Raw genomic sequence first — 25,432 nt, 5'->3', positions numbered from 1 at the left:
CGTAGTAAAGAGGACGTAACCGCTGTTTCGGAGTTCGCTTGTTTGCTTGACGAAAATGTAAACAATCGAAAGAAAGTACAGACTAAATATTTGGAAATACCCATTAACAAGTATTGTTTTTTAGATTTATTAGATGTATTACATATGTAAATTCTTAAAATGAACTGTTTGTAGTCGGTTGTTTTCAGTCACGTGTGTAAATTATACTGGATTTAGGTATATTTTATACCAGGATATGAAGGAAAAGAGCAATATAAAATTGAATAATTCGCACATAAGAATTTAGATAATACATGTACATGAAATATCCCATTCAAGCTAAAAAAAATCCAACAATTTCAATGTAGAAATAATATGAAGGGGGTCTCACCTGTGATAGGGGATGAAGTCTGATCTAACCTTTAGAAACTTTACAATATCCTGTTAAGAGGGGGTTATTTTCATACAACTTGTTTCGCCATATTTGTTTCTCGTGCAGCCGTGAAAAAGGTTCGTTAATCACTGTGTTTCATGAAATCGGTAAAAAAGATCAACATGCAAGAAATTTTTAATTGTTTGTTCATCATAAAATGGCAATTTCATTTCGCGTTCTTCCGTGCAGATACCCCCTTTACGCCCCTACATGTATGTTAATACCTGCTGCAGTGCAGCTGTGGAACTGCTAATGTAGGACTTGGTATGGGCCTTATGATATCTTTTGACAATCTGTGGAATATAGACTGCAAGGTGTCAAAAATATCAGTTCTACAGCAGATTTATAATTATCTACATGATCTATAAATATATACAACGGTACCTTGAATGACCGAATAACACTGTTAATATCCGAATAACACTTGTAATGACCGAATTACACTTGGAATTTCAATATTAGCACATATTAGTGACTTTTAAACATTGATTATTAAATAATAGTATATTATCGATGTATTTTATAACTTATAAATCATTTATAGAAAGCCGAAACATGTCAGTTCATAAAAAACTTTTAAAATTTAGTGGGTACATCGAATATGGCGATATATAGGGCGCTATAGAAATTTGGCGTTATATAGGGCGCTATAGAAATTTTTACTATTATTATTATTACATAAAATCACAATGGCCGCCATGTTCGATGTACACACTAAATTTAAAATTATCTTTATGAACTTATCTGCTTTTTGTAAATCATTTTTAAGTTATAAAATACATCGATAATACATTATTATTTAATAATCAATGTTTAAAACATGCAAAAGTTTAAAATATTAAAATTTCAAGTGTTATTTGGTCATTACAAGTGTTATTCGGTCATTCGTGTTACCCATATATATGTCATGTACAAGTTGCGATTTTGTACAAGTTATAATATGTATAAAAATATTGTACATGCATGTTATAATTTGTATAATGCAAAAATACAAGTTATAACATGTACAACAATACGTCGTAGTATTTTATCTATAATTGGCCTAGTAGAAGCAATAGGGATGTTATAACCTGTACAAAATATTGCTTAAAAATGGTTTTAACTTTTACAAATTTGAAAAATTAAGATGTTTCTAGTATTATTTCAACAGATGTTATTAACCTCAATAATTTTTCATAACTCTTTTTATTATTCATTCATGCTATTGTGTTTTGTCCTTCTCTGATACAGTTAATGTCCAGGGGTCTGTATGGCGAAGCATTCCTAAAACCTTCTTAGGACATGTCTTATGATCCTCTTATGACTATCTATGGACATTTATCAGACCTCATCTCAAAGCTGTCTGAGGGATACTTTGTGAATCCAACCTAGGAGTAAGATATGTCATAAGACCATCATAAGACTAAGACAGCTTTGAGAAACAAATGCATAGTTTTAATTCTTTTCTGTACCTTTTAAAACACATTCAGTCAACAAATAACATTCAGTACTCTTATCTGATGAATTATAATAAATAATATAATTATAATAATGAAATATAAAATTGAGAAAGGAAATGGGGAATGTGTCAAAGCGACAACAACCCGACAATAGAGCAGGCAACAGCCGAAGGCCACTGATGGGTTTTCAATGTAGCGAGAAACTCCCGCATTGTTTTAAATGTTTATTTTACTTTATTTAGATTTATCTTAATTTTTGTACAAGTTAAAACCATTTTTAGCCAATATTTCGTACAGGTTATAACATTTACAAGGTACTTTTGTACATGTTATAACTTGTATTTTTGCATTATACAAGTTATGACATTTACAATATTTTTGTACATGTTTAATAACCTGTACAAAATTACAACATGTACACGATATATACAATGTACAATGTATATAAACATTTATTATTAAAGTTTCCAGCATGATTTCTGGTGAAAAAATAAATGAATTATAGAAAAGTATCAGATATTAGTCCTATTGTTATGAATTAAAAGAGGGACGAAAGACACCAAAGGGACAGTCAAACCCATAAATCGAAAATAAACTGACAACGCTATGGCTAAAAATAAAAAAGACAAACAGACAAACAATAATACACATGACACAACGTAGAAAACTAAAGAATAAGCAACATGAACCCCACCAAAAACTAGGGGTGATCTCCAGTGCTCTGGAAGGGTAAGCAGATCCTGCTCCACATGTGGCACCTGTCGTGTTGCTTATGTGATAACAAATCCGGTAAATAGTCTAATTCGGTAGGTCACATTTATGAAAGGGAAGGGGATTGTAGTTACGACATAAGGAACATATCCAATATCATTGGTGAAACGGTTATCCCATAACGGTCAACCAACTCGTGATGGCATCCGTAAAATTTACGAAGGGATGATTTCAACTTCACCATTTGGAACTCTAGGTTTAATAGCTTCCTTGTGAGCAGTAACCCTCTATCAAAAAAATCACGATAGGAAATGCAAGCACGGGAATATCACATCAATTAATGTATAATTTGATTATGTTTTCTGTTATAGGACATGGGTGCTGGAGCTAGTAAGAAAAAGGACAAGGAACCAAAAACTCCATCAAGACTAGCACCAACTGGAGGTCAAAACAGGTCAAGATCATCATCATTAACCCCATCAACAGGAACCAATGCAGCTAGACCAAGATCTAGGTCGAGATCTCCAGGCATAAATCATGCCAAACTAGAGACAAAAGATTTAATGATCAGTTATAGCCATGCTGATAAAGAATTTATGAATAAACTAAAAGGTAACATTTATGCATGCATGAACATGTTTATAAATGTAGAACTGTAGAATTATTTCACCAATTAAAAGCCAATGAATTAATTAATATATAATGACAAACAGAGATGTGATGAGTTTGTAAAAAGTCAACTAACACAGATGCAAAGTCATGAAAGTAGCACGGTGGGACCTTTAAACATCAAATTCATACCTTCTGGATGAGCCAAATCAAAACATTAAAGAAATTCATTTCCAAAAGGATCGACTGAAAAAAAATACTCTTGATAATAGACTGCAAAAATTAGAACACTGCCTTATATAAAAAAGATTTAATTCTTATCTAAAATATAAGAAAGCTTAGTTTTAAAGTTTTTGTATATACATGTACATGATTTACATTTTTAATATAACAACAGTTTTATACACGTAGAGTTTTGTGTTTTAGCCTGTAAACATTCATTTTGCTGGCCAAAAGATATGATACACCCTTTTCCTCTCCACCCTTGGCAAATTAAGACAGAATGTGGGATCCATGGTCTAAGACTTTGAAGAATAACTTAAAAAAAGAAAAGTAATGTAAACATTTTTTTTACAGACAATTTAGAATTGAATGGAATAACAGTATGGGTAGATGTCATAGGTTTGACAGCTGGAGTTGATTTTCTACAGAAGATTGGACAAGCCATTCTAGACGCAAAGGTGCAAACTAACTTAATGAATACACATTTTATGAGGGAATTTAAGGATTTATATAGTATCTATAATACTAAAATAACAAGGTCCGATTTGTTAGCCGTCATTGGAAAAAACAACAATCCAAAGAATTCAACTTTATATATAGCTAATATAGGACACTGGTGTTGATTAAAATTACACCATTCAAGACCCTTTTGTTTTCCACATAATCAATATTGCCAATAATTAACAAGTTCCGGGTCGAATCCGATACCGATACCAATAGTATATTCACCTGTTACCTATTACCTTATCTGTACATTCCGCATCTGACAGGCGCACCACCAAATGGTGTATTAATTAGGATTTGCTATATACACAGGTCATAATCTCAGGGTTGACTACTAAATTCATTCATTTTCACATTGTTTCCTATTGTAGTATTTTAATCAGCATGACTTTATAGGATGACAAAACGGATACTTAAAATCTAGACTTAAAATAAGGGGTATAGGTACAGTTTCCAATGTGTTAGCCAGCATGACATACTCAAAGAGCTGATTGCTCTGAGGTGGAAGAAGGTGAATAAAAGGTAACTTGAATTACCATAAAAGCAGTCCCACTAACCCAGCCTGCTTTGTTCCATTATCGTTATGACATATTTTTTTCTTCAAACAAGAATGTGTCATAAGTACAATCATTTTCTATGTTCAGTGGACCGTGAATATTAGGTAAAATCTTTAATTTGGCAGTAAAATTAGAAAGATCATATCATAAGGAACACATGTGTGTACTAAGTTTCAAGTTGATTGGACTTCAACTTCATCAAAAACTACCTCAACCATAAACTTTAACCTGAAGCAGGACGGACAAACAGACCAGAAAACATAATGCCTATAAATGGGGCATACAAATAGTAAGACTTGTTACATACCTGCTAACTTTTGAAAGTTCCCATGGGGGTTTTTAGTGCGCGACAACAATTTTAAAGGTTACAATTTTTTGCGAATGCCTGATCTGGATTGTCTAGAAAAAGTGTCATATTTGTATGATGAGCTTACATGCCTTTTTCTTAAGTCTTTTTGCATGATTCTAGTTATTAAATCAGTACAAAAGATGAACATGTAGCTAGCAGACCAGGATTTATTTTCTTGTGTAAGGATATTAAATGCTTGTTGAAATTTCCAATTTTGAAATATTCACAAAGATGGACCTTTAACAGGTTGGGAACAACACTCCAAATGAGGGGAAACCCTCATTGGAAGTTCAAAATTTAGCATGTTAAAATAATCTTCAGAGAAAACATTTTTGATTGGGTTGTTAGTTTGATCATGAGAAACATTGAATTTGATTGGCTGAACACAATTGTCTTACCTTGGGAACAAAATAAGGAACAATCATATTTTTGTGATGATTTTCACAAATTCGTGTTTTAGAGGTTTTTGTCGAGCCTGCAACTTTTGTTGCAGAAAGCTCGACATATGGATAGTGATCCAGCGGCGGCGTTAGCTAACTTCTTAAAAGCTTTATATTTTAGAAGGTGGAAGATCTGGATGCTTCATACTTTGTATATAGATGCCTCATGTTACGAAGTTTCCGTCAGTCACATATCCAATGTCCTTGACCTCATTTTCATGGTTCAGTGACCACTTGAAAAAAAAGTTCAAATTTTTTGTAATGTTGAATTCTCTCTTGTTATAAGTTTAAATAGGATAACTATATTTGATATGTGCGTACCTTGCAAGGTCCTCATGTCTGTCAGACATTTTTCACTTGACCTCGACCTCATTTCATGGATCAGTGAACAAGGTTAAGTTTTGGTGGTCAAGTCCATATCTCAGATACTATAAGCAATAGGGCTAGTATATTTGGTGTATGGAAGGACTGTAAGGTGTACATGTCCAACTGGAAGGTGTCATCTGACCTTGACCTCATTTTCATGGTTCAGTGGTTATGGTTAATTTTTTGTGTTTTGGTCTGTTGTTCTCATACTATATGCAATAGGTCTACTATATTTGTTGTATGGAATGATTGTTAGGTGTACATGTCTAGCGGGCAGATGTCATGTGACCTTGACCTCATTTTCATGGTTCAGTGGTCAAAGTTAAGTTTTTGAGTTTTGGTCTTTTTATCTAATACTATATGCCATAGGTCAACTATATTTTATGTATGGAAATATTTTATGATCTTTATGTCAGTCTCGCAGGTTTCATTTCACCGTAACCTGATTTTCACGGTTCATTGCACAGAGTTAAGTTTTTGTGTTTTGGTCTATTTTTCTTAAACTATAAGTAATAGGTCAACTATATATGTTGTATAGAAGCATTGTTAGCTGTACATGTCTGTCTGGCATGGTTCATCTGACCTTGACCTCATTTTCAAGGTTCATTGGTCTTTGTTTAGTTATCTTGGTTAATGTTAAGTTTATGGTACAGTTGTTATAAAGCTTATCTTTATACATAGGTATATCAACATAATATCACTGATTAGTATAGAAGGCGAGACATTTCAGTGTGTGCACTCTTGCATAAAGATACCCTTAATATTATTATTTTTTAATAAATGCAAGGATGTTAAAACGTCCTTGATAAGAGTAAAGAGATTGAACACAGGGTGAACATACTATATGGGCGAAAGAACTCAGGACGAACAGACCAAGGGCGACATGTAAACAGGGCGAGTCGACCCGATACCAAATTCACACATGCGTACTACAAATATCTACATTAAAAACATTCGGTTACAAGTAAACAAATAACGTTCATGTAGATGAGATAAAATCTAATAATTTACATAAATAAAAGGGTATATATTTACAATAGTGATTGTTTTTCAATCCTAATTTACAAATTAAATGATTCAGATGCTTAATCATGTGTCAAGAATCGGAAGTTGTTATGAAATTGTAATACAAAGAAACGGATGCGGCATACGAATGTGGTAACGGTTCAATGATTTTACAGCCAGCACCATAGGCCTTCAGAAGACTTGAAGTCTTCTTCCACCAAAAATGGTGAATCAAAGAATTCAACTTGATTTATAAATAATACAAGACAATGCTGTTGATTTAAAATTGCTCCATTGTAGGCCTTTTTGTTTTCCAAATAATTTACATTACCCATTATTGATAAGTTCCAGGTCGACGGGTTTAACAGAAAGGTTTTGAAAGCAGAGAACACCGTACATTTTATAATTAGCATGACTTTATCAGATGACAATACCAATACTAAAAGTCCAGGCTAAAATAAGGCTAACACATAGTTATATATTTAAGTTCAGTCATGGTCCCGATTTCGCAGGTGTTTTCTAGTTAATTATTATTTCTTAGACCATTTTGAATTATTAAGCGATTAAGCTTATACATGTATATAGTGTTCAGCTTGTGTTAGTTTATTTTAGTGTGTGCATTTAAACCACTGCTAACCAGTTGGAAAAATTTTGATAGTCTACACCTTGATTAAACTGTTTTGTGTGATTTCCCATCAAATGTATTCAGAATAAACCATGATTACCCAGACTGAGTTTTCATTTTCAAACCCCTACTTTGCCTTGTTATTTGTATTTTAAACATAATTTTTTTATCTCTTTTATTTTTTCAGCTTTTTATAACTTTACTGAGCTCAAATTCTGTTAAATCAAAATACTGTCAAGATGAAGTAGCTTTAGCCTACATTTCCCAGAAGGCCTTATTTCCAGTTGCCATAGAATCAAGGGAGACTATTCAGGAGCATATGGACACAGGAATGTAAGTTGAAAAGCATGCGTCTACTAAATTATCTATTTTTGAAGTAGTGAGGTTTCCTTTAAAATAACTTATTACAACAACTACTATTGTTTGTTTTGTTGAATTGTGAGTGTTTTTATTGACTGTTTTGCATTTTGATTAATAATGTATTAAACTACTGACCATTTATTGTTATAAGCAAAATATGTCCATGACTTTTGCAAATAGACAAATAACACAAAAATATTAAAATGTTGGCTTTTATGTAAAAATTGGATCTTTTGTTAATAAATACATCATAAAATTAAAATTAGAAACAATTTGTAAAGGATTACAGCAAAGTCAACTAGAAAGAAGTTAACGCAAAATATATGATGTTTCTGGAAGTTGGTGTACATTAAATGAAACTCTGTACAAGAAATTCTGTTAAATTTTTACTCATTTAAGTCAAACATAAGTATACTATTTTGGCAGGGAATATGCTACATATTTCTTGAAACTGAATTTAATCATGAATAATTATCATGTGTAACAAATGTTCAGAGCTATGCTTTTTATGATCACCAATATTAATGATTTTCATTACCACATGTAACTTTGACCCTTAGATTTAAGGCAATTTTTCACAAATCACACACAAACTTTAGTTTTCCTGTATTTTATTCCTGCCAACTTTAAATTAGTGTAGGGATTGATGAAAAGAAGCTTCTAACCTTCTTGTTGACTGTTTCAGGATAAGAGAACATTAAGAAAAAAGAAAAAAAAAATGCCCACAAACTCCATTTTTCCTGGATTGATTTCCTGTAATCTTATTATAATTATCGGAATTGATGAAAGGATTTGTGACGTTTATTGTCAGATTTTAGAAAAAAATCACATATTGTACACTGGATGTTGCTTGGATTGTTTAGTGTAAACTTTACATAAATGTTGGAATTGGCAAACATAAAAGACTTTTTGATTTAAAAAAGTATCCTCAGCCTGCATGACCTGTTTAATACAGACCCATTTTATTGGTTTTTGGTTAACTGCCTTCAAAACATCTATTTTACTCTTGAAACAAATTCAATATGCGCAATGATGGTGTATCCTGTGCTTTTGTCACCGTTGTTTTATCATATATGGACCATACATGTAATTTGCTATTGGGCTCATTTCCTATAACGATAGAAAAGTGATAAAAATGTGTATTACTGTAAGAAAAGTTGTAACTACATCTAAAGATGCCTTTATTTCTATCAACATACAAGTGTATGCTACTCTTCCCTAGAAAAAAAATTAACAAATTTCAAAGATTATACCACCGTATTTTTGTATCGTTTCTCGCGTTACTTTTCACTTCCAAAGTGCATAACGCTGACTGATTTATAGATAATCGTCACCGGCAAATTCGTAACTTTTGCTTTCAAATAATAAAGAACATGGACCAATAAGAATAGTCAGAAGAAAATGCCGAGAACTATAAGTATTTCTGTAACAGGTGTAAGAACACTAGCGTTACTTTGGTTTCCTATTTCATAACGCAAATTTTAGATGATGTAATCTGCTTTGTTGTAATAGAATTCTTTATAACAATATGCAAATATGAACTCTCGCGAGATGTTCAAACAGGTAAATCAGAGATGATTTACATTCTAGTTTTGTTCTTCGTAATAATTAAGTTAGAAAATGACGTTATCGTTATGCGTTACATTTCACACGAAACAGAAGTCCAGTTATTTCCTTTTTTTAATTAAAATTGTTTTTGTCGTTAAGTTCTAATTGTTTCCGGTCATACGTGAAACATGTGACTAACATGTGATCACGCCCTTACAGCCGGATATATTAAATACTAGGTCTAAACATTGTTTTTGTTTCCAACGGGATGTTAGCAAACATAATCTGTGGACTTGTTTCGTCTTGTTTAAAAAAGGAAAATACAATTTTCAAAGAGATTGCGCCGGGGGTCTATTAATTTTCCTATGTGCATAATGTTACATACAATCTTGTGTGAAAATAAATGCCCAATGACTTGACAAAATCAATTTCAGATTTGACAGACGTTATAACACACTTCGTTTCTGGATGATTAACGATGTAAAGGGTCCTCGGAAAATTCAATCGACATTACATCTCTTATCATTGTGCCGATGCTCGTTGGATTGATTTTGCTTCAGCAGTAAATATTACTGGATATTTTAGGTGAATAAAGATAATTTAATAATAAATACATGTTAATATACCGTTACACTTGGAATGTACAAAGTTGGTATCTTTGTCACAATTTTTAATTATTTTTTTTTATTCATGTTCTGCAAACACTTTTCAGAAACGCAATAAACTTGTCAAAGGAGAAGTTAACTTTACCATGCATGACTTGAAAGGAAGTACTTTATTGATTTAACCCACTATGTAGGTTAAAATGTGGAAACCATGTAGATGGTGTACAGGTCACAAATATCACATGGTGCCTATTTTAAAGATTTTAATTACAAATTAAAAGTTTTTTTCTTTACTGGATTTAAAGAATTTTACATTGCCAATGATTTGGAATAAATTGTATATAACTGGAATTTCAAAACCAAATATAAATACATTGTTTTGGCTAAAACATCAAGATACAACGATTATGGTATCCTGTATCAATGAAGAAAATATGGAAATTTCTGAATAAATTGTACTAATTGTTTTCAAAACAAGCACATATTTAGGAGTTTTATAATACTGTTACATTTAAGATGGATTTTAAGAAAAAGTATACTGTTCAGATTATTTTAAGCAGATTTTGCAATAAAATAAAACTAAAAAAATGCTTTTGGTTTCTTATGGTTTCCTGTCGTGTTTAAAAAAAATCTTCAATTTAACATTTGAAAATAGATTTAAAATATTAACATGAAGCAAGTAACACTAGTAATGGTGTTCATTTATGTCTTTTGAAATATATTGTGCAAAATAAAGAAAATAAAGATTGGTTTCCATCTTTGGTTTCATGTCACGTAAACGGTGAATCAAATGTATTAATTTTTTCTTGAAAAACTCAATTGTTCCATTAATTCTATTCTAACACCAACACAACCCATAGAATAAAAGTTAAAGTTTTAGAACTTATAAAAAAGGATACAAAAAGAAACCAAAGGCCGAATACCAAATTATGGTCCATATTAGGTCATTACAACAGCAGTTTCCTCTTTCGATAAACACTGTCAGTATCGATTTTAAATTGTAGTCTTACACACTAGTTTATTTTTTGTAATGTTTAACCGTTTTGCTTATTTTTTCACAGGAAATTACAAACAGCTAGCATTGAATGGAGTATGTTTGTAGACTCTGATAATTTTACCGGTGATTTTCAAAAACTTCTGTCAAAACTCAAGCTAGAACTTAAAGACCAGGGTGAAGGTATGCAAAATATAACAAAACAAAGGACACACAGAAATATCTCACCTGTTCAATTGATTTAGATCAGAACAACATGTAAAAGTTGGTTAGGGTAAGGCCTCTATTATCACTGAACTAGTACACATTTTTGTTTAGAGGCCAGATGAAGCATACCTTTGGGTGCAGGATTTTCTCGCTGTGTTGAAGACCCATTGGTGGCCTTCATTTTTTTTTTAATCTTTGTCAGGTTGTTGCCTCTTTGACACATTCACCATTTCCATTTTCAATTTTACAAGTATCAAGTTTACAAATATATAGATGTTAATTGATATTAGATTTATTAAAACATCAATTCTGACCGTAGTACAAAAACATTATACATGTAGCTGCACTCATGACCATAACATAAAGTCAATTCATATTATAATAATAATAATAATAAATTCTTTATTTAAAGAGGGTAAACACAGTTAGTTACAATCACTAATCTTCCCTGAGGCCCTCATATACATGTATGCAATACAAGTAAAAACAAAATGGTAATAATAAAAGAAAAAAGCAATCATACAACATATAACACAATTGTATAGACATAATAGTTCAGTGTACATGTACCATGATTAAAAGATATAAAACAGTTAAATATCGCATGTAGTAAATAGACCTAGTATATACAAATCATTAAAATCATACATTCTAAGAGTAATACAATGTAGTTGCAATCATTTCAGACTGAATATTGGGACTGTCTCAAGTATTGTTTTATAATTTGTTTAAAAGAATAAGTGTTTTGCACTATACGCATTTCATAAGGTAGTCCGTTCCATAAAACTGATCCAGAATAAGCAAAAGATTTTTTAAACAGTTCAGTTTTTGGCTTTGGAACTATCAAATTACCTTGAGTAACACCCCTTAAAGCATAAGGATTATTTACAGATATAAGTTGAAACTTTTGAATTAGGTACTGTGGTGCTTCTTTCCGCATACATTTAAATAGCAATAAATATTTATGGTATTTGATTCTGTTTTCTACTGTCATCCAACCAAGTTTTTTAAATAAGGGGGCTGATGGGGATAATGGGTCTGCATCAAGAATTAATCTTGCTGCTCTTTTTTGAAGTTTTAATATTCTTACTATCCCTTCATTTTTACATTCTCCCCAAATAATACAGCAGTAATCGATGAGAGGCAGAATATACCCATTATAATATGCTTTCCTGGCATTAATATCTAAAAATTTCTTTAATTTAGAAAGAAGGTATATTCTTGATGAAATGCTAGCACAAATTTGATCAATTTGGTTTTTCCAGCTAAGTGTGCTGTCAATTTTAACACCTAATAATTTCTCACATGATGAATTTTGTAGTGTTTCTGAATTTATTACTAAATTTGGTTGAAAAGATTGGGTTGATAACTTCTGACTTGTTCCAGTAACCAAACATTTAGTTTTTTTGGTATTGATGAACATATTATTCATTTTGCACCATTCTTCAACTTTGCATAAATCTTCTTGAACATCATCATGTAAATTTTCTATACTTTTCCCGGATTTATGAAGAGTAGTATCATCAGCATACAAGTCTGTTTTACAATTTTTAATGCACAGGGGAAGGTCATTTATAAATAAGACAAATAATAGAGGACCTAGAATAGATCCTTGGGGGACACCAAATTTCACATCTTTTTTATCAGAATTAACATTGCAAATGTTTACTTGCTGTGTTCTATTACTTAGGTATGACCTATTGACTGACAAATACTTTTGAATACTTACATCCAAATGTACATGACATTATACAGAATGCTTTTCTTGCAACTGGTCATATCAATAAGAACTTAATCTAAGTACATGTATATATTATATTATTTCGTATAATAACATCTTATATATTACCGTTGTGCAAATTTTTAGACTGATATAATTTTTTCATTATCTGCAAAGAATTGTCTATTCTAGACAATCCGGTACATAGTAAATTTGCTGGTTGGTCCTTTTTGTAGACTTCAATATATATATATATATATAAGAAAATTATTAAAAGATAAAAACGGTTTCAATGCATCACTTTTTTACTAGTACTTTCACTGCTTCCGCAGATCTTCAGGTAATGTGACTTGTATATAAATAAAACAATTGTTTTATTTATATACAAGTCACATTACCTGAAGATCTGCGGAAGCAGTGAAAGTACTAGTAAAAAAGTGATGCATTGAAACCGTTTTTATCTTTTAATAATTTTCTTATATGTTACCAGCATACGGACTTTACTTAACTTTTTCTTATATATATATATATATATTTAATCTAGTAATAAAATTCCAAATTACTGAGGTTTAAACAAATGACTTTTTTTTTAAGTCATATGAAACCACAAATTTAAAAAATTTGATGCATATGTTTTTATAACTAAATAGATAGTTTCCATTTTAAAAATTATGTAAATATACTTTTTTTTTAAATGATACAATTGTTTGGTAAACAGGAAGTTGTCGAGTGATGAATCTGAAACGTATCACACGGTGTAACTGACTTATATAAACCCTGAAACCAAAGTTCAGAAATCTTTGTCTAGTAGATCCTGAGAAAAATGCGACGAAATTATTCATGGGACTGGCGGACGGATGGATGGATGGACAGACAGAGGTGAAACAGTTTACCCCCGCTGTGAAAAAGATCTATATTCAAAGCGGGGTATAAAAAGAAAACACAAAATAACAAAATAAAATACATGACTATAACCAAATGTAATACATATTATGTATAAAAACTTGCAGAACATGTGGACAAATTTACTAAATGTCCATTTTTAATCAATTAAGATTCATATGTATTATGTTTGTTGTTAACTATAGGTATGTCACTTTTACCATATAGATAGATTAGTCTGAAAAAAAAGTAATAAACAAAAGATATTTTTGTACATTTTTATGCCCCCGCTGTAGCGGAGGGGGCATTAAGTTTTACCCTTGTCCATCTGTATGTACGTCTGTACGTTCCAAAATTGGTTTCTGTCTCTAACTTGAGTTTGCCTCAACCAAATGTTATGAAACTTATACACAATGCTTATTACCTTAAAACATATAATTATCAAGTTTGAATTTTTGTGGCATTGGCTTTAACCGTTCTAGAGTTATGCCCCTTTATAAATAACAAAATTGCAATATATTCAATTCTCCAACTTGAGTTTGCGTCAACTAGATGTTATGAAACTTATACACAATGCTTATTACCAAAAAATGCAGATCAAGTTTGAATTTTGGTGGTGTCACTTCAACTGTTCTAGAGTTATTCTCCTTTACAAATGGAAAAAAGGAATCTAATATTCGTTCTGAAAAGTCAATGGTATAATTGTTAAAATTAATTCTTAAAATTGGAGTTATCTTCCTTTGTCTATAGTTTGAATCAACTACAATTATGAACAAAGGAAGATAACTACAATTATGGACAAAAGAAGATAACTCCAATTAAAAAAATAATTTTAACCAACTAGAATTATGGACAAAGGAAGATAACTATAATTTTAAAAAGTAATTTTAACAATTACATCAACTACAACCAATGCTTTATACAATGCAATGTTTACTGAAAACTTAAAACAATCTTTACCCGTTGGTGCTTACAAGCACTTTGATTAATCTTCTTCAGTTTTGTCCTTTTATAACCTTAAATGATATTTTGATTCCGTTCTTTTATTTAGTTTGTCTCAACTAAATTTAATGAAATGTATATATAATGCTTATTACCACTTATCTTATTTTAAGTTCAAATTTTGGAAGCATCACTTTTACAGTTCTTGAGTTATGTCCCTTTATTATGTTATCTGCTAGCCGGGGCATCATCTGTGTCCCTATGGACACATTCCACATTTATTTATTTTTTAATCTTAGACTGTTTTATTAGAAAATAATAATATGTTTCATTTTTTATAAATGTATCATTTTAGAAAAGAATAGCAAAAAGAGGTTGAAGAAACAGCAGAATTCCTTTTCTAGTTCTCTGAAACAAGAGAAACCAGATAAACATTTGGTAGAGAACCCATACAAGTACTGGTCAGATTTGTACAAAGATGCTGAAATGATACCATGGCAAAGGTAGGTGGAAAATAAGAAAAATTGGAAACAATGTTATACTCAGTCATATGTTTTACCTATCAATTTTGTCAGAATTTTATAATTTAAATTCACTTTTAAGAATTGATTTGGTTGTAAAAGTGTTGAGCATGCACACATTTTTGTGTTGCTTGACGGAGTATGCTGTTTTCGGCGTTGGCGGCTGCGTCAACAATATATTAGTTTGTGATAAGTTCTAGTTTATTGTGAACCACTAGTGGTAAGTCAAAGATATTTGGTATGCATTTGTATAAGTATTGGCACATTACATTACCATCAAGATTATTTGGCCCCACCCCTCCGGTATGGTCTATTGACTTTGAAACTTTTGCTTAGTTTTCATGTATTAGTTTGTGATTAGGTCAGTTTGTGGGGAACCACCAGTGAAAAGTAAATGATAATTGGTATGCAGTTGTATATTAAGCATTGGCATATCTCATTTCCATGGAAATTATTTGGCCCCTCCCCCTCAGTCATGGTCTATTGACTTTGAAACTTTTGCATAGTTTTCATGTATTAGTTTGTGATTAGGTCAGTTTATGGGGAAGCACTAGTGATAAGTAAATGATATTTGGTATGCAGTTGTATAATAATTAGCATATCTCATTTCCATGGAGATTATGTGGCCCCGCCCCTCAGTCATGGTCAATTGACTTTGAAACTTTTGCTTAAGTTTTCATGTATTAGTTTGTGGTAATATTGGTTTATAGGGAACCACTAGTGGTAGGTCAATGATATTTGTATGCAGTTGTATTAGCATTGGCACATCTCATTTCCATGGAGATTATTTACCTTGACCCTAAATAATGGTTTATTGACTTTGAAATTTTGCTTAGTTGACATGTTTTAGATTGTGTTTATGTTTGTTTAAAAGGAACTACTTATGATAGGTCAATGGTATTTGGTATGCAGTTGTATAAGCATTGGCACATCTCATTTCCATGGAGATTGTTTAATCATGTATCTTTAGTCATAGTTCATTGACTTTGAATATATTTGCAAAACTTACATGTTATAGTATTGCAATTTTAATTTCAACATTTCCATTATCGAAATTACAAAAAGCGAGACATATCTCTGTGATAACAGTTTATTAAAATGAATTGCTTCTGTGCTTCATACAAAATGTACTTTGGTCAATGCTTTTACACCCAAAAAAATTTACAAAAGAAGCATTCAATATTTATAATTACATTGTATTGCTAGGACCATAAAAACACGATTTCTACCATTTTTTTCTTTTATTTACCTGTGCACTATGTCATCATGAAATGAAGGTTGATTTCATACTGATGCAAGATTGATGTTAGCCAGTCATAATATTGTATTATAATGAAACACCCATGTAATGTAATTATAAGTAAATGGAGATGTGGAGGTGAGAGACAATAAAAGAGAAATCCCATTGAACAAAGTAAAGGGTTCTCTTGAAAGGGTGGTGCTGCAGGAGGTCATGAAAACGAATAAGCTGGCCAGGTAAAATCTGAAAACAAATAACCTTGCTGAAGACAGGATGAAAATGATATCACTGCAATACTAAATGTAGGAATCAATCCTTTACAAAATTGCAAATAAATTTCCATGTAGCAAAGCCACAGCAAAAACATATTAGCATGCGTAGCAACAGTTGATAATAAATAATCAATTTGAAAGAAATCCTCCTGGAAAATGAGACAATTATTGAATGTTTTCCTGATTTTAGATTTATAACAGACTTCACAAGAATATTTCAATCAAAGATGGATGCTATATTTACTGGAGAAGACAAAGAATGGTTAATGGCCAATCTATACAGTGAAATGGAAGATGAAGATGAAGAAGATGAAATGCTGCTCAAAGAAAACTTCATCAGTAAATATTTTCCTGAGTCATAATATAAAATATGAAGATGAAACGTTGTGGCTTTTTCCTGAACGGTTTCTCTTGAAAAGCTTAACCTTTTTATCCTATTTTTGAAATTAATTAACCTTTTCAGCTACTTCTTTGCAAAGAGCATTTTTTTATGTAATAAAATCTTTATCAGTTTAAAGTTCTTATCTATGACAATTCTAATGCTTTAAAAGTGGAATCTGTAGATTCATTAATTATAATTTGTTGGATACCAAATTTTATGGGTCTGCAGGTACAGGTTAACCAGGATGTCATTTGTTGAACAAATTACAAATTTTCTTTAGGCTTTGTATACAGATATTGGAAAATACAACATTTCTCAATCAATGAAATATAGATAAAATGGTTTTTTAATTTGTCTATTTTTTCTTCAGACTTTATATGGAGATGCATTATGATTAATCAGAATTGTATAGGGTTTTTTTATCCATATCCAAACAACTTAAGAGACTTTATGTTTATAATATATTGGTGCATCTATCAATTGTTGAAAGTCAGAATATACTTTGTAAAGTAAACTCAATTTTCAATGAAACGATTTTTATGATTTTAATTTACTTTTTCAATATATATTTGAAACAGCATCAAGCCAAGCACCTGCCACTAATTTAGAATATATTTTATTCACAGACATTTTAGTAATTGACCCAAGTGTGCAATTTTTTTTATTTGGTATAAGTCTTTACTGTAACGTGACTGTGTATAGCAATGATAAAAACTCTCATTCTAATAACTGAAATATGAACTTTATGCACTTTTTTCAAACTCCCGGTAATAAAGATTTCATTTTTGTCTATTCTTATAAAAAATTGGCAACAATAAAAGCACACACTAAATTCTAAATTTACAGTATAAAATGCTTCTCATGATTAAAAAAAACTCCAATTTATATCTAATTTCATCATTGTGTAAAAATAATAGTACATTTTCTCTTTTCTTGGTTGACCTTTGTTAAGTTATACAGGTTATTACTGTAACACTTTTATTATTTTATTATATTATCATTAAAGAAACATGTGTTCTTATGACATAATGAAAAGAAACTTTATGGAATAGATGCATCATTTGAAATTACTATTACTTTCAGACTTTTGTAAAGTAGATGAAGAAATACAGCCATTATGGCCGAGAGTTGAAGATCATACGAGAGAACTGTATGCAATGAGAGAGGTATTTGATATGGACTCCTCTGTTAGACTTGAAGCTATTCAAAATTTAGGTATGTTTGAATAAATTTAAATTAAAAATTTCAATTCTCATCTTGAACATCAAACTTAAAATAAAATACTACAATAAAACACAGCAAACTCAATGGCACAAAAATCAAAGGCGATCAGTAGGTCTTCATGTCATCCTTAAAAACAGAAAAGTTTACTATGATGATCAGTTACAGATCAAGATTATGTTTGGTTCTGTTCTGCTGATTTTTGTTGAAATTATTGGTTTTGGACTTTTTTTCTGAATCTTTTCACATATTGAACTGATTTCTAGTATGTAAGTTTACTCTGATGAGTAACAGATTGAGTTTATGTATGCTCTGCTCTGCTGATGTGTGCCGAAATTACAGGCTTTGGACAAAAAAAAATGTGAAATTAACAATTATGCATACTTTCATTCTCAAATTCCTCTCTTAAAATGGCTTCAAGCTATTACTGCAAGCTGCACCATTTCTGTAGTTCAGACATATTTAGCTTTTCATTAATATTGGCTCTTTCATGTAGTTATTATGATGTTTATATTTTTTGTTGATAGGAAAATTCCAAAGCACAACTGTGATTAATGCCTTAAGAGACTTACTTAGAAGTACATCCTCGAATGTCCGTGCTGTAGCAGCAGTTTCATTGGTTAAAACCGGTGACAAAGACCCATCAACAGTTGACAATTTAATGAAATGTCTGAATGATAAGGATCGTTTAGTAAGAGAGGCAGGATGCTTGGCGTTAGGTCAACTTCATGCCAAAAAAGCAGTACCCAAACTTTTACATTTATGGTAAATATATATTGTATTGTTCATATTTTTTTTGTATATGACAGAGAAATTTTTGACATTCTGAAAGTATTTGTTATAATTATAGAGTTTTACAAGACAATGCTAAAAACTCTAAACTCAATAGTTGGATTACCTATTCCAGATTTAAAATCAAAACTAAGAGTTTTTCACCACTAATGAGTAGTGTTTTCAAATATTAACATTGGAGATAACTCTATTAGCCTAAGCTGTGTTTTCATTGATAATAACAAAATTTTGTTGTTCAGGCAACTCCGCAGTATTAATAGTTTCGGCAGCTGTTCATTTTGTATATGTTGCATATGTTCATGCTCTTATTGGTGATAAACAACTTGCCTTCATTTCAAAACATTTACGTACTTAGAAGTAAGTATGTATAGACAATTATAAATTTCATGAAAAGAAAACAGTGAAGACATGTTTGTTTTGTACAGCAATTTCTTAATATTTAAAAAAATAAACGTCTATCGGACATTGAAAATCTCATAGAATAAAAATATCCTCAACAGAGGGCACATTACTTGCTTCTGTTTTTTTAAAGGACAAAATTAAATGTTCAGTATTGAGTATTCTCCATTGTTAAAAAAATCAACCTGGCCATTTGAGATTTTTTTTTTTTTTAATTATTTATTTTTTAATTCAACTGTCAAAAGTGGAGAGAAATTGTATTGCACAAGAAGGGTGGTGCAATTTGTTACCCTAATGATTTAACCTTTTTTTATACGACTGCAAAATTTGAAAAAATTTTCGTCGTATATTGCTATCACGTTGGCGTCGTCGTCTGCGTCGTCGTCGTCGTCGTCCGAATACTTTTAGTTTTCGCACTCTAACTTTAGTAAAAGTGAATGGAAATCTATGAAATTTTAACACAAGGTTTATGACCACAAAAGGAAGGTTGGTATTGATTTTGGGAGTTTTGGTCCCAACATTTTAGGAATTAGGGGCCAAAAAGGGCCCAAATATGCATTTTCTTGGTTTTCGCACTATAACTTTAGTTTAAGTTAATAGAAATCTATGAAATTTTGACACAAGGTTTATGACCACAAAAGAACGGTTGGGATTGATTTTGGGAGTTTTGGTTTCAACAGTTTAGGAATTAGGGGCCAAAAAAGGGCCCAAATAAGCATTATTCTTGGTTTTCGCACAATAACTTTAGTTTAAGTAAATAGAAATCAATGAAATTTAAACACAATGTTAATGACTACAAAAGGAAGGTTGGTATTGATTTTGGGAGTTTAGGTCCCAACAGTTTAGGAATTAGGGGCCAAAAAGGGACCCAAATAAGCATTTTTCTTGGTTTTCGCACCATAACGTTAGTATAAGTAAATAGAAATCTATGAAATTTAAACACAAGGTTTATGACCATAAAAGGAAGGTTGGTATTGATTTTGGGAGTTTTGGTCCCAACAGAATAAGGAGCCCAAAGGGTCCAAAATTAAACTTTGTTTGAATTCATCAAAATTGAATAATTGGGGTTCTTTGATATGCCGAATCTAACTGTCATGACTGTGTATGTAGATTCTTAACTTTTGGTCCCGTTTTCAAATTGGTCTACATTAAGGTCCAAAGGGTCCAAAATTAAACTTAGTTTGATTTTGACAAAAAATGAATCAGTTAGGTTCTTTGATATGCTGAATCTAAAAATGTACTTAGATTCTTGATTATTGGCCCAGTTTTCAAGTTGGTCCAAATCGGGGTCCAAAATTAAACTTTGTTTGATTTCATCAAAAATTGAATAAATGGGGTTCTTTGATATACCAAATCTAACTGTGTATGTAGATTCTTCATTTTTGGTCCTGTTTTCAAATTGGTCTACACTAAAGTCCAAAGGGTCCAAAATTAAACTTAGTCTGATTTTAACAAAAATTGAAATCTTGGGGTTCTTTGATATGCTGAATCCAAAAATGTACTTAGATTTTTTATTATGGGCCCAGTTTTCAAGTTGGTCCAAATCAGGATCTAAAATTATTATATTAAGTATTGTGCAATAGCAAGTCTTTTCAATTGCACAGTATTGCCCAATGGCAAGAAATATCTAATTGCACAATATTGTGAAATAGCAAATTTTTTTTTAATTAGAGTTATCTTTCTTTGTCCAGAATAGTAAGCAAGAAATATCTAATTGCAAAATATTGTGCAATACCAAGATTTTTTTTTAATTGGAGTTATCTTTCTTTGTCCAGAATCAACTTAAAGACAAATCCCTCTATTGTTTATGCGCATATACAAGCGCAACAGTACTATGCCGTCAGTGGTTTATGACGTCGCGGTTTCCGCGAACTGGAAACGTTTATTAGAGTTATTCCTCTTTGAGCCGTTGGAGAGAGTGACAATCGTTTTGATAGGTTAATTTGCCGAGAAAAAAAATGAAAATTGTTTTTAAATAATAGACATGTTCCAGAATCGGATAAAATATGAGAATGAAAAGAGAGTCAACTATACAGCAATCTAACAACAAAAAATACACAAAAATTACCGTAAAGAAACGAAATAGAATCTGGATACTCGACAACAAGATGAGCCAATCAAATTATAATATAATACTTTTTTCCTTAATTTTCTACATGTATAGACTTTTGTAGGTTCTTAATTACATCGATATTTTACAAATCATTAAGAAAGTACGAAAATCATCAATCTTTCTGATCATGTCCTCAAAATTCACTGTATCTTTAGCAATAGGTATGGATATGGCAAATTGCACTGACGTATTTTAAATGTGTACTGCACTTACATTTTTGCATGAATATGATAATTAGATTTCAAATAAACACCAACAAAACAGTAACCTAATGACGCATACATGTAAAACAAAGTACATCTAGAGAAGTTCACATAAAATCTTCTAACATTGTAGGTTTTTTTTATATGACCATTCCGAGTTTGTCCCGATTGTTTGATATTTATGTATAAGGTGCGCATTTTTTGTTTAAAAAAACATAATCGTGTCTGTGTTAAAAAGATATCGGAATGAAGAATTACAGAGGAATGCATATGGGAAAAAAATAATTAAAAGGAGATTTGAGAAAAGAGGTCGGACTAGGTTTTATTCATACTCACGGTATGACAGCTGTATGAGTATACTAAGACTGAGTTTCTAGCAACATTACGGAATATTTCGATATTCATAGATGCCTAAGGATGAGTGATCAAAACAGAAATGGTGTTAATTAGACCCCGTTAACACTTGCACGGAATTGAAATAAAATCGATCTCCGAAGAGCATCTCGCGTTTTCGATCTTTTTAAAAGAACTTGTGCGTTTACATTTAGTATACATTGCATATCTAAAATAATCAGCCTAACCATTTCGTTGACAAAAAATCGTAAAAAATTGAATAAGGAAATATTTGGTTCATTAGATAATCATATGCTTCTGCATTTATTAATATTATATTTGATTAACATGTCATAAGTAATTAAAAAAAAAGAATTGTCAGAAAAAAATTACTTATAACGCTCATTTCGTTTGAAGATGAGTAATCTACAGAAAAAAAAATACTGAATGAATTCAATTGAAAAGATATTGTTTTAAAAAGGTGCACCGAATATCACACGTATAGTAAGAGAATATGGAACGAATAAGTAACAGGGCATCAGTCGAGCACTGAAACGAGTATTTACGCCTTAGAATAGGGTTATTTTATCTCTTAGAACCAATATATAGCATCAGAGACAAGAACAAAAAAGGTGCGACCTATAGCAAGCATATTGTAAGCGAATAAGTAGCAGGTCATCGGTCTAACGCTAAAACTGGAACATACGCTCTAATAGGTATATTTCACTTTTAAGAACCTATAGCTAACACCAGAGACAAGAAAACAATTTAAAAGATTTGTTTCGTAATAGGTGCAATGTGTTTCAACGTATAAGGTACGAATAAGTAACGGTATCAGTCGAGCGCTGTAACGGGTCCTGTCTCAACTCAGGAGTATATAATTTAAAGTGGTTGTTGTTTGCAAAAGAGTCACACATTTGTTTTTCATTAATTTTTTTTTTTATTATTTTCTAGTTTGAATTGTGTTACATTATTTTGTCCTTTCGGGACCTTTTATAGTTGTGTATGCGGTATGGGATTTGCTCATTGTTGTAGGCAGTACGGTGACCCATAGTTAATAATTTCCAGTGTCAATTGGTCATTTGTGGAGCATTGTGTTATTTGCAATCATACCACATTTTCTTTTTTTATTAATATATTTTCAGAAGAATGACGCAAAAAACGTCGAATATATTAATTTGGTTTTTATTATGTCCATGGCACGTTTTGTCAAATCATTTGAGAATAAACACTGAAAACATTTTTAAACTGGCCATGCGCAGATTTATTTTCATATCTACATAAAACACTTGGAATTTTATATCGATTGATTGATTGAAAAGTCGATCGCGATGTATCTATTAAAGCGTTTTCACTTGAAGAAAAATCGGTTCATAAAAAAATCGTTCTTTTAAAACTACGTCTGGGGATGGAATGTTTACGTCCGATTGAAGATCAATCTTTCTCATTTTTGCAATACTAAAGATCGGCGATCTCAGAAATGATCGATCTTTATTGTTATTGGAAACGGAGTCTTAGATTTCTAATGATTTTAAGTAATTCTCATCAAAATAAAAAGGAACAACATTCTTAAACGAAATTAAAATTCATGATACCGGAAGCAAAATTCTGTCTTGTCTTTCAGATGTACTTTGATTGAACAATGATATTATATAAAATGTCTTCACTATTTTAAAAAGAATTTCTGTTCAACACGTAAGCACTATGAATAACCTGAAATAAAATGTTCACAGAAGCATTCGTGTGTACTTTTGTACAACGCATTGTTTTCCAACCACCGCATTTATATTACGTGTCTGTGATACTGACTGAAAACTAAGTACTATCATGTGTAGATTACTGTGAATTTATCGTAGTTTTACGCTTTAACAAACAAACAACAAAACAGCAAATAACGAGAACTGGGTTGTCTCTAATTTGTGAGAATATAGCCTAAAACGGCCGAACGTCTTTCGACGTTGTTTTTAGAATTGGCGCAATGTGTTCCCGCCAATTCAAATTGTTAACCCCTTTTTTTGAAATATCTCTTTTTCCATTACGGTGACCCCATCTTTTTATTTCCTTATTTTGTTTAGATATAAACAACGCATATTTTATTGAAGACTCATGGAGAAATTATTGGTCAATTTTTTTTAAACTTATTTTTTTTATAGGTATTTCACAATAAAAAAAAGGCGGGAAAACTATTATAGCGACTTATCATTATTATTTTCCATTCAGTAAAGGGTGATATTATTAAAATAGTTTGTATTAACAACTAGGTTAACAAAACAGACAAGTTTTTATTGGATACGGACTTTGAAAAAAATATTACACTGCTATTGACTAGAAGTCCCAATTTCCAAATTCTGTGAAAAAGATGGCGTTTTAAATCGAAAACGAGGTCGGTGACCCCATTTTTTTATTTGCTTATTTTAAAGCTTTTACCTATCCTAAAGTAAAAATAAATTATAAAGAAGATATTATTGGTAGATCTGAATAGAAGGATTTGTCTTTAAATCTTTCTTATATACAATATACAATGTATATTCACTTTTTACTACCAACTGATAAATTAAAATAATCTTTACCATTCAGTGATAACAAGCAGTTTTTTTACATCTTAATATTTTATGATGTATTTAAATGAGTAGTTATTGTTGCAAACTCCATTAGAAATTTTAATTGAGATTAGTTTTGGAATAAGGGAAAGGGGGATGTGATTAAAAAAATTGGGTTCAATTTTTCTCGTTTGAAATTTCATAAATAAAAAAGAAAATTTCTTCAAACATTTTTTTGAGAGGATTAATATTCAACAGCATAGTGAATTGCTCTAAGAGAAAACAAAAATTTTAAGTTCATTAGAACACATTCATTCTGTGTCAGAAACCTATGCTGTGTCAACTATTTAATCACAATCCAAATTTAGAGCTGAATCCAGCTTGAATGTTGTGTCCATACTTGCCCCAACCGTTCAGGGTTCAACCTCTGCGGTCGTATAAAGCTACGCCCTGCGGAGCATCTGGTTTCAACTGATCTGGCAAACAATATCTTGTTATTTTTGTGATAGGACATAGTGTCCTGTTTTAAATTTGTGATACCACATTGTGGAAATTTAGGGAAAACAAGAAAATTGAGATCATAGTTGAATTTTGACAAATAATTAGAACTGAGATCAAGTGAATCACATAATTATAGAAAGAAAAAAATCATACATTTGGGAAGAATAAAACATTACAATGTTCCTTATATTTATTTGATTCATATGAATATTTTCAGGAGAAATGATTTTATTTCCCATGTGAGAGAAGCTGCTCAGGCATCCCTGGAACAGATAGGTGGTAAAGAGGTGGAGGAAGCCATGCACATTACAAAGGTCTTAGCTGATGAAATAAGAATGTTGACAGCTGAATAAAACATAACAAAGGTCTTAGCTGAAGAAATAAACATGTTGACAGCAAAATAAAAAATAAATTTGTA

The 25,432-nt window shown here is 31.1% G+C and overlaps 1 protein-coding gene across 1 annotated transcript; it reads left to right on the top strand.

Annotated features, from left to right (window-relative positions):
- Positions 1 to 29: 29 nt before the first annotated feature.
- LOC139528314 (uncharacterized) lies at positions 30 to 25,432 on the top strand. Its single transcript, XM_071324242.1, has 10 exons — positions 30 to 110; positions 2,934 to 3,174; positions 3,748 to 3,851; positions 7,427 to 7,572; positions 10,814 to 10,929; positions 14,853 to 15,000; positions 16,721 to 16,869; positions 17,996 to 18,127; positions 18,661 to 18,898; positions 25,232 to 25,432. The coding sequence occupies exons 2-10, from the start codon at positions 2,937 to 2,939 to the stop codon at positions 25,365 to 25,367; spliced, it is 1,407 nt and encodes a 468-aa protein (XP_071180343.1). The 5' UTR covers positions 30 to 110; positions 2,934 to 2,936; the 3' UTR covers positions 25,368 to 25,432.

This window comes from Mytilus edulis, chromosome 6 (assembly GCF_963676685.1).
Source record: "Mytilus edulis chromosome 6, xbMytEdul2.2, whole genome shotgun sequence".
In the NCBI taxonomy this organism is placed as follows: Eukaryota; Metazoa; Mollusca; class Bivalvia; order Mytilida; family Mytilidae; genus Mytilus; species Mytilus edulis.
Note: the sequence above shows the minus strand (reverse complement) of the source record. Positions and strands in the feature narration are given on the sequence as shown.

Coding starts and splice junctions, on each gene's coding strand:
- LOC139528314 (XM_071324242.1), top strand. CDS start 2,937: ATGGGTGCTGGAGCTAGTAAGAAAAAGGACAAGGAACCAAAAACTCCA. Junction 3,175..3,747: donor ATTTATGAATAAACTAAAAG/GTAACATTTATG, acceptor TTTTTTTTACAG/ACAATTTAGAATTGAATGGA. Junction 18,899..25,231: donor CCCAAACTTTTACATTTATG/GTAAATATATAT, acceptor GAATATTTTCAG/GAGAAATGATTTTATTTCCC.